At 53.3% G+C, this 12,854-nt stretch overlaps 1 protein-coding gene across 2 annotated transcripts; it reads right to left on the reverse strand.

The window, feature by feature from the left end:
- Positions 1–6,656: 6,656 nt before the first annotated feature.
- DOK2 (docking protein 2) lies at positions 6,657–11,412 on the reverse strand. 2 transcript variants are annotated; one of them, XM_008070980.1, is made up of 5 exons: positions 11,288–11,412; positions 9,976–10,257; positions 9,335–9,419; positions 8,444–8,628; positions 6,657–7,709 (listed from the first exon to the last, which is right to left on the reverse strand). In XM_008070980.1, the coding sequence occupies exons 1-5, from the start codon at positions 11,348–11,350 to the stop codon at positions 7,092–7,094; spliced, it is 1,233 nt and encodes a 410-aa protein (XP_008069171.1). In that variant the 5' UTR covers positions 11,351–11,412; the 3' UTR covers positions 6,657–7,091. The 2 variants fall into 2 exon arrangements, with proteins under 2 accessions (XP_008069171.1, XP_021574707.1); XM_021719032.1 differs by lacking the exon at positions 9,335–9,419 and having other exon boundaries at positions 11,288–11,409.
- Positions 11,413–12,854: the final 1,442 nt, after the last annotated feature.

Consider the following 12,854-nt stretch of genomic DNA (forward strand, 5'->3'; position numbering starts at 1 on the left):
AGCACGTCGAGGCTGCGGTGGCCGGGAGCAGCCACTGCACTCCAGTCTGGGAGACAGAGTGAGACTCCAACTCAAAAAATAAAAATAGAAAAACAAAAAAAATTAAAAAGAATGAGTACTGCCCTCTGGACCTTTGCAGTCCCGTGTGAGAGATGGCAAACCTCCTTCAGAATGTTCTCTCAGCCCCTTTCTGCCCACTTCCTCCCCAGCTCCCTCCTCTCAGAATGGTTACAATTCCCAGAGCTCTTCTTGCTGGCTGCAGGGCAGCGACTCCAGAAGTCTGGGTTTTTTTGTTTGTTTGTTTGTTTGTTGTGGGTTTTTTTGAGTCAGGGTCTCCCTCTGCCACCTAGGCTGAAGTGCAGTAGCACGATCACTGCTCACCGCAGCCTCACCCTCCTGGGCTCAGGCAATCTTTCTGCCTTGGCCTCTCAAGTAGCTAGGATTAGAGATGAGATCTGCACCATGTTGCCCAGGCTGATTGCAAACTCCTGGGCTCAAGCAATCGTCCCGTCTCCGCCTCCCAAAGTGCTGGAATTACAGGCATGAGCCAGCACGCCCAGCCATGGGTGGAGGGGTCTGTATTGATCACACCAGTTGGCAAGTTGTACCAACTGAACCAGGTACTCCCACCCAGCAAGAAGCCTGTTCCCACGTCCTATGTGTCACCTGCCAGGCTGTGAGTGGATGAGGTCACTCAGGTGAAAGGAGGAAGTCTCCCATATGGCTGCCTGTTCTCCAGCCTGTCTCAAGCCATGAGTCTTTCTAGTCCACGAAGTAGCTTCTTTTCCAAGCTGTCCCATTTCTGGACATAATAGGCCAGTGGGCTTTCTCTGCCCACGTGTGCAAACTCGCCCAAGCTATGGGTCCCCTCATGTAGTGACTGAAAGGCCATTGATGTTCTCTTCACCTCTCCTGGAATACTCTTCTGCTTTCCTGTCTTCCTACCAAAAGCCTAACTTTGCGTGGGGCATGGTGGCACACTCCTATAATCATAGTACTTTGGGAGACTGAGGTGGGAGGATCCCTTCAGGCTAGGTGTTCAAGACCAGCCTGAGCAACATAGTGAGACCCTGTCTCTACAAACAAATAAGTTATTTATTTATTTATTTGCTGGGTGTGGTAGCACATTCCTATAGTCCCAGCTACTCTGGAGGCAGGAAAATCTCTTGAGCCTAGGAGATCAAGATTGTAGTGAGCTATGATCGCACCACTGTGCCCCAGCCTGGAGAACAGAGAGACCCTATGCAAAAAAAAAAAAAAAAAAACCTACTTCTCCTTCCCAGTCAAGGCCTTCCACCTCCACAAAGCCTAAGTTCACCCTCCCAAGACAAGGAGAGACCCTGCTTCTCTACCCTCCTTTGCCTGGTTGGCAAGATGGAGAGGTCTGGCCCTGCCAGCCTGGCGGGACTGGTAGAGACAAAAGTGAGATGGTGGATAACCCCGGAGCTCTGTGTGCATCAGGCACTGTCCCCGGAGCTGTATGTTTATTCACTCATTTCATCTTGACCACAAGCCCCTGAGACACGTGTTATCATCATCTTCATTTTACACATATAGAAATAGATACATGGCAGTAGCAGGATACTGCCAGAGTGGGTAGTGGGGGAACACAACATCAATGAGGGTATCTGATCTCAAACCAGGCAAAGTGGGGACCAAAGGGAGGCCCAAACTTTACCTGTATACCTAATCCTGAATTGTACCCCACATCTTTAAAATAAAATATATTGGCTCAGCCGGGCTCGGTGGCTCAGCCTGTAATCCCGCGCCTTGGGAGGCTGAGGTGAGTGAATTGCCTGAGCCTGTGGGTTTGAGACCCGCCTGGGCAACTTGGTGAGACCTCATCTCTACAATAAATTAAAAATTAGCCGGGCCTAGTAGCGCGTACCTGTAGTTCCAGCTACTTGGAAGGCTGAGGCGGAAGGATCGCCGGCACCTAGCAAGTCGCACTCCAGTCTGGGCGACAGAGTGAGACTCCAACTCAAAAAAATATATATATATAGGCTCAAGCCTGTAATGCTAGCACTTTGGGAGGCCGAGGCAAGAGAATTGCCTGAGTCCAGGGGTTCAAAACCAGCCTGGGCAACTTGGTGAGACCTCGTCTCTATAATAAATCAGAAAAATTAGCCAGGTGTGGTGGCATGTGCCTATAGTTCCAGCTACTTGAAAGGCTGAGGCAGAAGGATTGCCTAAGCCCAGAAGGTCAAGGCTGCAGTGGCCATGAGTGTGCCATTGCATTGCACTCCAGCCTGAGCAACAGAGTGAGACTCCCAACTTAAATACACACACACACACACACACACACACACATATATAAAAGAAACATACACAGGCCCAGTGACATAGCCAGTCGGTTGCAGAACCAGGATCACATAGCCAGTCGGTCACAGAATCTACACTCTGTGCCTAACTGACCCCACTCAACTTCTCCCAAAATAGTTTGTCAACGGGAAATGCTGTCCACACTCAACAACATTCTTATCATCCTAAACACCAGTGGCCCCTCAGGCATACCTCTCACTGGACCCCCATCTATGCTTCTCCGATCAGACACCTGGATGCACAAGGCTGGCCCTGCCCAGGGTGCAGGTCTCAGAATTACTTAGCCCAGCACTGAGACCCCAACTCCCCCACAAGTTCATCATAATCCAGTGCTCTCCCCTCCACTCCTCCTCCGGCTCCCTCTAGCCACCTCTGACCCAGGAATCCAGGAGCTAGAATCAAGAAGAGGGCTCCAGAGGTTGAGGATGAGGAGACAAGGAGGAGAGCGGCAGGCATGGCTGAAGTGGAATACGGATGGCTCTGCTCCATGCTGGCCAGCATCGGTGTTGAGGATCAGACCTGGAGGGTGATGTCCAGCTCCTGGCCATGGGGAAGGCAGCCTGATGCCTAATCATATTAGATCCCTCCTCCCAGCTCACTGATCACCTCCCCCCCGCCCCCAGCCCTGCCCTGCCTGAGGTCTCCAGCCGCCCAGTTTATTTTATAAATGGTCCTTGCAGGAGGTGGGTACCTTGGCTAATTGAATCAGCACCCATGAGGCAGGAGGCAGGAGGCTGGTTAGCATCAAGGCTGAAAGCTGGTAGCAGCAACAGCCTGAGTAAAGGTATCAGGGAGGCGCCTGAAGGAGCAGGGAGGCCCCAGCAAGCTGGGCCTTGATGGATTCTGAAGCTTCAAGGTGGAAGCTCACTGGAGGCCTGGTCCCCATTGTCACAGGCTCACACAGTGAACCACAGGCCAACACACACACACACACACACACACACACACACACACACACACACACACACCATTCATACACTCTGGAAAAAGAAAATCCAAGGGGAAACAGGGAAGAAAAGAAGCAGGAAGAACGATGTGTGCCTTTGTGTGCGCGCCTGCAGTCTATGAATCTGTGCATACGTCTCTAGACTGAGCGCCAGTCACGATGCCATTCTACCTGCCCTGATGCCATCTCTGCATAATAATTAGCAAGTGAGACCAGTTTATAAGTGTTCTGGTCCCAGCAAAGCTTCTCATGGTGTCAACAGCTGCCTGGCTGCACATCCTAGAGCCTTCAAGAGGCCCTTTCTGGGTGCATGTGTCACTTGATCTTAATTGCCCGGTCTCCTTCAAGGGCGGTCTGTTTCCTTAACTATGAATTTGCCCCCGGACAGCCTGAGTGGCACAGAAACACTTCAGGGAGGGCATCACCTCTGTATGTCTGAGGACGTTGATTCCCCCAAGCGAACCCCTTCATTAACACTTTCAGAAACATCTGTGTCCACTCTGCACTGTGGGGACCACGAGGGTGGACACGGGACTGTGCCGCTTCCCTGCTACTGGGTGGTGCTGGCCCGTGGAAGATGCTCTGTGGCATTTGTTGAATAAAGGCATGATGTCACGAGGGACAATAGCGCAGCAGGGGCTGCTACAGTGGTGCTGACACCATTCTCTGCAGGATGGCCCCATGTTTGGGTCCTGTCTGCTGAGAGGGACCCTGATGGCATGGTCAGCGTTTCCTCAACAACTGTCTCAAGGACTTTCATTACCCCTCCCGACTTCCCCAAACGCTCTACTTCCCCTGTCCTGCCAACCCTTACCCCACCTTTCCCTGAAGGCCCCAGTCAAACACTTCCCCTTGCAAGGTAAAGCCAACATCAGAATGGAAGAACTCGAGTCCCTGGATCTGGAAGATGAGAAGAGAAAGGGGGCAGGGCCAACTTAGGACCCCACAGCTCTTGAAGGCAGGAATTCTGAGGGTCTGAAGGGACAAACTCTGACATGCAGATTCCTCAAATTATCCCCAAGCTCCTCGAGTAGTAAATTCCTTCCTTCAGAACCAAGACCTCAAGCCTGGCGGTGGCTAAGGCCCCAGTGGTCTTTTTCATGGGCTCACACTGCCCCCTACTGGGATGATCCAGGATGGTCACCTGAAGCTTTGCCCAAGGAGATTAGAAATGTGGCTTTCTTGCAGAAGAGAACCACTAACTGCTATCCCTGGCTTGAAGGGGGGAAAGAACGAAATCCTTGGAGGCATAAGGCCTTCCTGCCTCCAGCAGATCCTGAGGCTGGGAGTGGATGGCAAGAGGCAGCACAGGAAGGCCCCTCGCTCACTCTCTCCAGACTGCTCATCTACTGCTCAAATTCCTTCAATAAGGGGCCAAGTCACAGTGTGAGACAAAACTTAGGTTACAGCACACCTGAAATGCTGTCACCTATCCGTATGTCTATACCCTACTCCCTCCGAATCACTAGCTCCTCTGTCGAGTCTGAAGACACCTCTTGCCAGACAGATCCCAGCCATCTTAAAAAATTAAGTTCATCTTGTTCTCAAAACATGAGTCTCTCTAGAAACCCTCTGTCCAATATGACTCCAGGATAACATTGTTTGAATACAGTATTTTTTTTTTTTTGAGATGGAGTCTCACTCTGTCACTCAGACTAGAGTGTAGTGGCTGCTCCTGGCCACTGCAGCCTCAACCTGCTGGGCTCCGGCGATCCTTCCGCCTCAGCCTTCCGAGTAGCCGGAATTACAGGCACGCGCTACCACACCTGGCTCATTTTGATTTTTACTGTAGAGATGAGGTCTCGCCAAGTTGCCCAGGTGGGTCTCGAACCCGTGGGCTCAGGCAATCCACTCACCTCAGCCTCCCAAAGCACGGGATTACAGGCTGAGCCACCAAGCCCGGCTTTACAGTATTTTCTAAATTTCTCCCTTTGTACGTGAGAGAGAGAGTCAGGGTCTCGCTCTGTTGCCCAGGCTAGAATAGAGTGGCACAACCATAGTTCACTGTAGCCTCGACTTCCCGGGCTCAATCAATCCTCCTGCCTAGCCTCCTAAGTAGCTAGAACTATAGGCATGCACCACCATGCACCTGGACTTTTTTTTTTTTTTTTTGATAATGAGAGGGTCTGACTAGTCTCAAACTCCTGGGCTCAAGTGATCCTCTTGCCTCAACCTCCCAAGGCACTTGGATTACAGGTGTGAGCCACTACACCTGGCTGAATTTCCCCCTTTCAATTCAACCCAACCTACCCCATCCCACCCCAAGTCCATCTTCCACAGGGAGGGAAGCCATTAGGGCTATTACCCTATACAGCCCAGCTCTTATGGAACTCCCTGTTTAAAAGCGTCCTCCTTCCTTTCTAATTTGGTACAAATTCCTCCTTACATAGTTAGAATGTGCCTTCCCAACTTGGTTGCCTCATGTTCCCTCTGAGCGTAGAACTCCATCAGACACATCTATGTTTCACACTTGCTTTTATCTCTACCCGGGATGCTCTCTTCATAACCTCCCTCTTTTTTAATTTTTTTGAGGGCCTCACTCTGTTGCCCAGGCTGGAATACAGTGGCACAATCAAGGTTCACTGCAGCCTTGAACTGGTCTCAAGGGATCCTCCTGCCTCAGCTTCCCAAAGTGCTGGGATTACAGCTGTGAGCCACCAGGTCCAGCCTGTACCCCCTTAACCATCGCTGAATTCCCTCCCACCTTTAAAGTTCCACCTTAAATTGCACCTTTGAAATGAAGCCTTCCCAGGTTTCCAATAAATAGTTCTCTCTCTCTGAGGTTTGCATCCCCCTCTTATGACAGCTTTGTCTCATCCCTTCGGGCCTGTCTACCTCTTGAGGTCCAGGCAGTCTTACACAAACAATGCTCCATTACTGGCGAAGGGGCTGAAACCAGAAATGTAGGGACATGCCCTTCCAGGAAAGCAGGCTTTGATGAGAGGGGAGAGCACCAGGACACAGAGCCTGAGCTGTGGGAACATGGACCACGTGGAGACCAGGGGCCCTCGGGGCCAATGGAGAAGTACAGAGTTGGAAGGGGTCCCCTGCACCCACATGGTGCAATGCCTTCACTTCACAGACAGAGAAAGCAAAACTCAGGGAAGGGAAGGGCCGGTCCAGGACCACAAGGCAGGCTAGACCTCTTCCAAGTGCTTCCAGAGGCTCCATCAATTCCAATTCTCTCCTTTGTTACAGTCCAGCTTCCCCACTCCCCCATGCCTCCCCTGCCACTTTTACGGCATTGACACGTATGACATCTTTCCCAGGCACAGGGAAGACTTTGCAGCTGAAAGAGGTGGTATTCGTTCAGAGTCTTCATCCTCAGCAGGGTGTGGCTGTCCCATCCCCACCTCTACAGCACTCAGACCACACAAAAATGTTTCCGAAACGTTTTAATGCCATGAAGAAATCCGAAACCTGCAGAAAGCTGCAGCCACCCCTCTGGGTGCCTAGAGCCAGGGCTGTCCCCTGAAGTGGCCTCCAGCAAGCAGGAGGCCTGCACACGCCTAGCAACCCAGGCAATTTGCTTACGTCCTGTTGTCCTCTGCCCTAAATGCCCCAGGTTCCCTCTAGGTCAGGAAAGAAAGAGGAGGAAGTGGAAAAGGAGTAGGAGGAGGGCGGGTCTCCCCAGGGCACTCTTCCTGCTTGGGGATGGTGACTCACCCAGCAGCCCCTGGAGGGACAGTGCACCAGACCAAACTAAGGCAGGCCAAGCCAGGGCTCTGGAGGTGGCAGAGGGAGGTTCTTCGGACACAGTGACTAAAAGGAGTCACCGGCAGAAGCCAGAAGGGGAGGTGGGCCTTCCATCTGCTGCCTCCTGTCACTTTGGGCCCTTCCTAAGCACAACATTGTCATACTCGGTTCCCAGCTGCAAGCCAGAGGGAGGAAAATCCTGCCCGGCTGGGTGGACATGCTGGAGGCCGCTGGGGTCCCTGTCAGCAGTGGCCTGCCTCCTCCACGCCTCACCCCGGGGCTCCTGTGGGCTGTCATAAAGGGACAGGGCAGCCACTCCCTCAGGCTCGTCGTATATGTGGTCAGATCGAGAGGGCCGGGGTTCCTCGATGCTGTCGTACAAAGGGTCAGCTGGGAGCTGGGGAGGGACAGCCAGGATGCCCCTGATGCTCTTCCCCAAGGAACGGGCCACTGCATCGAAGGGTACCGCGTACTCCCCCTCTGGGCCCCGTGGCCGTGGGGACACTGACGCCGTGGGTGAAGGCGGTGGCAGTGAGTCGTGGGGCCGAGAGTAGGGGCTCTCTGGCCGGGGCAATGTGGCAGGGATTATGGCTGGCTGGGATGGGGGCCCAGAAGGAATGGCATTCTTCTGAGCAGAGATGGCCTCTTCAAGGGCCAAGAAAATCTCGTTGCCTTGCCGGGTTTCAAACTCAAAGTTGCCCTCTCCAGAGATGCAGCGCCGGCCTGCCTCAAAGGAAAAGGTGACCTGGGCCGGGGGAAAGAAAGTTACTGGCTGGGCCACAGGGAGGGTGGCCTTCCTGGATCCAGCTGTGACCATAAGCCCTGGGACCGCCAGCTTCCCTCCACCAGGAATGGTCTGAGCCTTCTCCCCAAGCCCGCTGTGCTTCTTCCTTTTGAGCAAAGACTTTCCCCTCTCCTCTCCCTACTCCTTGCCCCTCCGGCTCCCTTCCACCCATGAAGTACGTGCTACTCACCCCCTAACTTCTGCTTCTTTTTTCCTTAAGATACAGGGGTCTTTCTATGTTGTCCAGGCTGGTCTCAAGCTCATGCCCCGGTAATTTTTTAATTTTAATTGTATTTTTGTAGAGATGGAGTCTCGCTATGTTGCCCAGGCTGATTTCAAACTCCTGGCCTCAAGGGATCCTCCCTCCTCAGGTTCCCAAAGTGCTGGGATTATAGGTGTGAGCCACCAACGCCCAACTCAACTTCTTTCTACCAATTCTCAGCCTCCTGCCTTCTCTTCCACCTCCACCATTGTTTCACTCTCTCCTCTTCTTCTTTGCTTCACTCTGTCTCCCTGTCCTGGTTCCCTCTTCCATTCCATGTTTCTCTTCTCTTGGTCTTTTCTCCGCCTTTCTTACCTCCTCCTCCTCCTCCCGTTCTCTCTTTCTTTCTGGCCTCTTCTGTCTCTCCCTGACCACCTCTCTTTGTTCAGAGCTCATCCTTTCTCCCAACCAGCCCCATGCAGACCCCTCTTACCTTGTCTCGCCCAAAGCGCCGCAAGAACCTGTAGGGCCAGTCGTAGAGCTGGGTACCTGGCTCGGGGCCGCCCCACAGCTCCAGGGCTTTCTCCCCAGCCCGGAGGGTATAGGATCCCCAGAGGCGGCACCTTTCACTGGCTTCAGTAGGCCTCATGGTCACAGCAAATTCCTTGCAGGGGGCCACTGGGGAGGAGAGGAGGAAGAGGGAGAGGCAGTTAACGGGAAACAGCTGGTCTGCCTCACAGCTGCCCAGTTCTAAATAAGCGTGCCGGAAGGTTTCTAGAAAAGGTATTTTCCATGCACCCATGAACACCAGCCTGGATCTTGAAGGCTAAGCTGCTCTGTGCCAGGTCATACTCTCCAAAACGCCAGGTACCTCCACCCCCTACCCAAGTAGGCATCGTGCCCCTAGCCACATCCACCCGACCTCGTGCCCACATCCTTCCTGCTGCTGTCACCAGGGCCACAGTCTTGTCTTCCCCACCCCAAACCAGCCACCTCTCCAATCCCTACTGTCACAGCTGCAGGTAAAGCCCGACCCTGCCCTCCCACTGCCGGCATGTAGATGGAAGGCAGACGGCGGCTTCTCTTCTGTCCACCAGCTCCTCAGAAGCCGCACCCTCCCCTGGGTCTCTCATCCTTGCCCTCCCCCTCCAGCATGGCCTGGGCAAGAGGGAGTAAACTGAGGGTGACACCCAAGACAGGCCAGGCTCCCTCACCTTGGGCTGCACCCGGAAGCAAGGGGGTAGGCTGATAAGGGGGCCGGCTTAGGCTTAGGGCGACCACAAGGCAGGAAGACTCAAGGCTAGCGGCTGGCCGGCCCTCCCCTCCTCCCAACCTTGCCCTGGGGAGAGCACCCCGGGGGAGGAAGGGCCACCCTGCCCCTCACCTGTGGCCGTGCTGCCGTACAACTCGTTCTCCTCCATGCAGGGCCGGCTGTTCTTCCCTTGCCCCAAAAGCTCCTTCCTCTGCCCCTGGGAAAGAGGCCCCAGGTCTCATCACCTTCCCCAATCTCATAGCCCACCTGTGGCCTGGGTTCCCTTTTTCTCTTTTCTTTTTTTTTAGAGACAGGGTCTGGCTCTGTCACCCAGCGTGGAGTGCAATAGTTGAGTCGCAGCTCACTGCAGTCTCAAACTCCTGAGCTCAAACAATCCTTCTGCCTGGACCTCCCAAGTAGCTGGGACTACAGGGACTACAGGCACATGCCACCGTGCCTGGCTAATTCTGTTTATTCTTTGTAGAGACGTGGTCTCACTACATTGCTCAGGTTGGTCTTGAACTCCTGGCCTCAAGTGATCCTCCCACCTTGGCCTCCCAAAGAGCTAGGGGTGAGTCACCATACCCTTGGCCCAGGCTTTCTTTCAGGGCCTACCCAGCCTGCTGGTCCTGTCTGCACCCTGGACGGAGTAGGGTGCCCTCATCAAGAAAGCACCCCAGCATCCTGACCTTGACTCTTCTAACACCTGCCCACAGAAAGTATCTCATGCCCCACACATGCCCTTGCCCTTTCTGCACCCCTGGATGACTCACAGGGAAAGCCAGGAGGCAGATGGCCTGCATCCAGTCACCGCGCTCTGCAGCAGGGGCTGCTAGCAGGTACAGGCGCTCCTTGGTCTCCAGGAAGAAGGCGCTGGTGTCCCGGGGACTGCTGGCCTCCCCGCTGGCCTCAGCCACCCGCAGGCAGTCACTGAGGCGGATAATCTTCCGGGCTGCCTCACCCCGACGTGGCTTCTCTGGGCCCTCCTGGAGCTCCAGCCGGGCCAAGGCGCAGCCCGATTCTCCATACAGCACAGCCCCGAACCGGCGCCATTTCTGAGCCCAGAAGTATGTAAGTTGGGGTGCCAAGAAGAGTCCCCCAGGGATGGAGAGATAGTGACCAAAGGGGAGAGAAGGAGCCATGGGAGGGGGATGGGGCAGCCACTCCGAGATGGGGAGAGAGAGGTAAAGATCACAGGAAACCCAGTGGGGCAGAGAAGATGACAGGGATAGTGGGAGTCAGAAAACCGGAGATCAGCCGCAAGCCACCAAGAAAGAGGCCTGCCGGTAGGAGCACAGAGACTGAGGAAGGCAGAAAGAAGCCCAGCAATGAGCCTGCAGGTGCAGGCAGCAAGAAGCCAAACAGGCCCAACCTCACCACCCCATCAGAACTAGTCTACAGGAGAAAAGCCAGTGAGTCACCAAACCCAAGAGAGGAGTGAGGAGGGCGGCATGCGGCCGAGGCAGGAGGCCTCGTTCTCATTCTGTGTGAAGTCCTGAAGAAGGTCCATCTCCAGGAACTTCTCCCCACCCTCCCAAACCTCCCTACCTCCCCGCTTGACAGGTTGGGCCATGAGAGACAGACAGATGCCCCCCAGGGTGGATCAGCTGAGAGAAGAGGACTTCCTTGTTCAAGGAGACCAGGAAAGGAGGAGGAGGATGGACACACTGGCTCCCAGAGGCCCCAGCCCAAGTTCAATACCAGCCCCGTCTGCCTCACTGAGGTGGGGAAGGGAGAAGGAGCCTCCACTGCCATTCCACATCATCATCCCAGCTATTCCTTCTCTTCCCTTCCAAGTCGCTCCCCCATGAGAAGTCAACACAGCAAGAAATTAAGTCAGCACACTTTCCATGCCAGGGCAAACAGCCTTCATTAAAAAAACACAAGCTGGAGCCTGGCTTGGGAAGCAAGTGTCCGGGAGAGAGAGAGAGCCCTTTCGAGGTCAAGATCCCGGTCTAACTTGGTGGACACATCGTTGGCCCTAGAAGAGTTCTGGAACATTAAACTCCCTCTCTACCCTAGGAATTTCTGGGCACCCCCCAGGCCCTCTGCCCAGCTCCAGCCCCAGCCCAGTCGTGCTCCTACCTTTCCAAAGGTCTGCTGCTGCTGCAAATACAGGAAGCCCTGCTTCACCGCCCCTTCGGCCATCCTCTGGGCATCGTAGGGCCCCTAGCTTTAGTTCTCTCCCTCCTGCCCGCCCTCTTTCTCTCCCCTCTCTTCACAGCGGTGCCGTCCCCTTCTCTCAAGTTCATTTCCTCTCTGCCTAGAGTTTTCTGCACTATTCTAGTCTGCTTGATGACGACAGGCCCTGTGGTTTCTTGTGTGTTCTTTTTTTTTTTTTTTTTTTTTTTTTTTGCTGAGTGAGTTTCATACTCAAGCTTCCTGCATTTCTAGTGAGTTAGAGACAACTTCCAAAAAAGCCAAATGCCAGCTCTTCAGTGACCTACAATTCAGGTACAGAAACTGGCACTGAAAGGTACCAGCAGACAGTGGCTGTCCCACCAGAACAAGGAGACCCAGAAACCAAATTGGACAGTAAAACCAATAGCAGAAGACCCCCTCAATGTGGATGCTGACAGAAGGGACGACTTACTAAGCTAACAATGAGGAAACCAAGGAAAGGTTTGAGGGATTTATTCAAGACCACCAAGCCAGAAGCCAGGTCTCTCAACTCTAACAGGTGAACTACACACCCAGCACTGCATACAGAGAAACAGAGACTATGGGCACATGCCTGTAGTCCCAGCTATTCGGGAGGCTGAGGCAGGAAGAACACCTGAGCCCAGGAGTTCGAGGCTGCAGTGAGCCATAATTGTGCCATTGCACTCCAGCCTGGGTGACAGAGTAAAACCCCAACTCAAAAAAAAAAAAAAAAAAAAGCTAGATACCACCTTCTCACACACACTAAACACACACATGTATGTGCATACACACATACAGATACAACTGTTCCACTACATGGGAGCACTCCCTGTCTGCCAACAACACACACTTATACCACCCGGTGTAGATTCTAGAAACATGAACATCCCCTCTGGGAAAGGGCCTTACTCTGCAAATACATCTCAGCTGTTGGATTTTGCCTTCTTTACAGCCTTCATGAACATTAGAAAGATGTTAGGTGTTTTGGGGTTTTTTTTTTTTTCAATTTAGAGAGGGAGTCTTGCTTTGTTGCCCAGACTGGTCTCAAACTCCTAGTCTCAAGTGATCTCACTTTGGCCCCAAAATTCTGGTATTAGCGTGAGGCACACCGTCTGGCCAGACACTTGGTTTTCATCTGCAGATTATCTTAAATTTCAATAGCAATTTAATATATTTTAAATGCTTCATAGTTACCAAAACAAAAGCGCTTCCTAGTGACCAAAGCTTCAGGCTCCAGGCTTTGGTCACTTTCACCAGCCACACTATCCCTTGACAAAGGCAGGGCAGATATGGACACACCTGTCTGCAACTTGCCTGAGGTCACAGAACTAGTGGGGGGCTGAGGAGATAGTGGAGCCCAGAGCTCCTGATCTGTAATTCAGTGTTTTGTGGGGCCCCTAGTGGAATCTAGACTCCATGCAAGAAGATACATTGTTTTGGGGAAATCCAAGCTCCTCCAAGAAATTTCACTTAAAGCCAGATGGTTTAGAGAAGCAATCTGCAGCAAGGC

Source organism: Carlito syrichta, unplaced genomic scaffold (assembly GCF_000164805.1).
Source record: "Carlito syrichta isolate Samal-C Ts95f unplaced genomic scaffold, Tarsius_syrichta-2.0.1 Scaffold314086, whole genome shotgun sequence".
Classification (NCBI taxonomy): Eukaryota; Metazoa; Chordata; class Mammalia; order Primates; family Tarsiidae; genus Carlito; species Carlito syrichta.

What these genes read in the sequence shown, in the direction of transcription:
- DOK2 (XM_008070980.1), bottom strand. Translation starts at nt 11,350, where the DNA reads ATGGCCGAAGGGGCGGTGAAGCAGGGCTTCCTGTATTTGCAGCAGCAG. An exon ending in AGCAGCAGACCTTTGGAAAG is followed by an intron (nt 10,258 to 11,287) that starts GTAGGAGCACGA and finishes TTCTGGGCTCAG; the next exon opens with AAATGGCGCCGGTTCGGGGC. An exon ending in GTACGGCAGCACGGCCACAG is followed by an intron (nt 8,629 to 9,334) that starts GTGAGGGGCAGG and finishes TCTCCTCCCCAG; the next exon opens with TGGCCCCCTGCAAGGAATTT.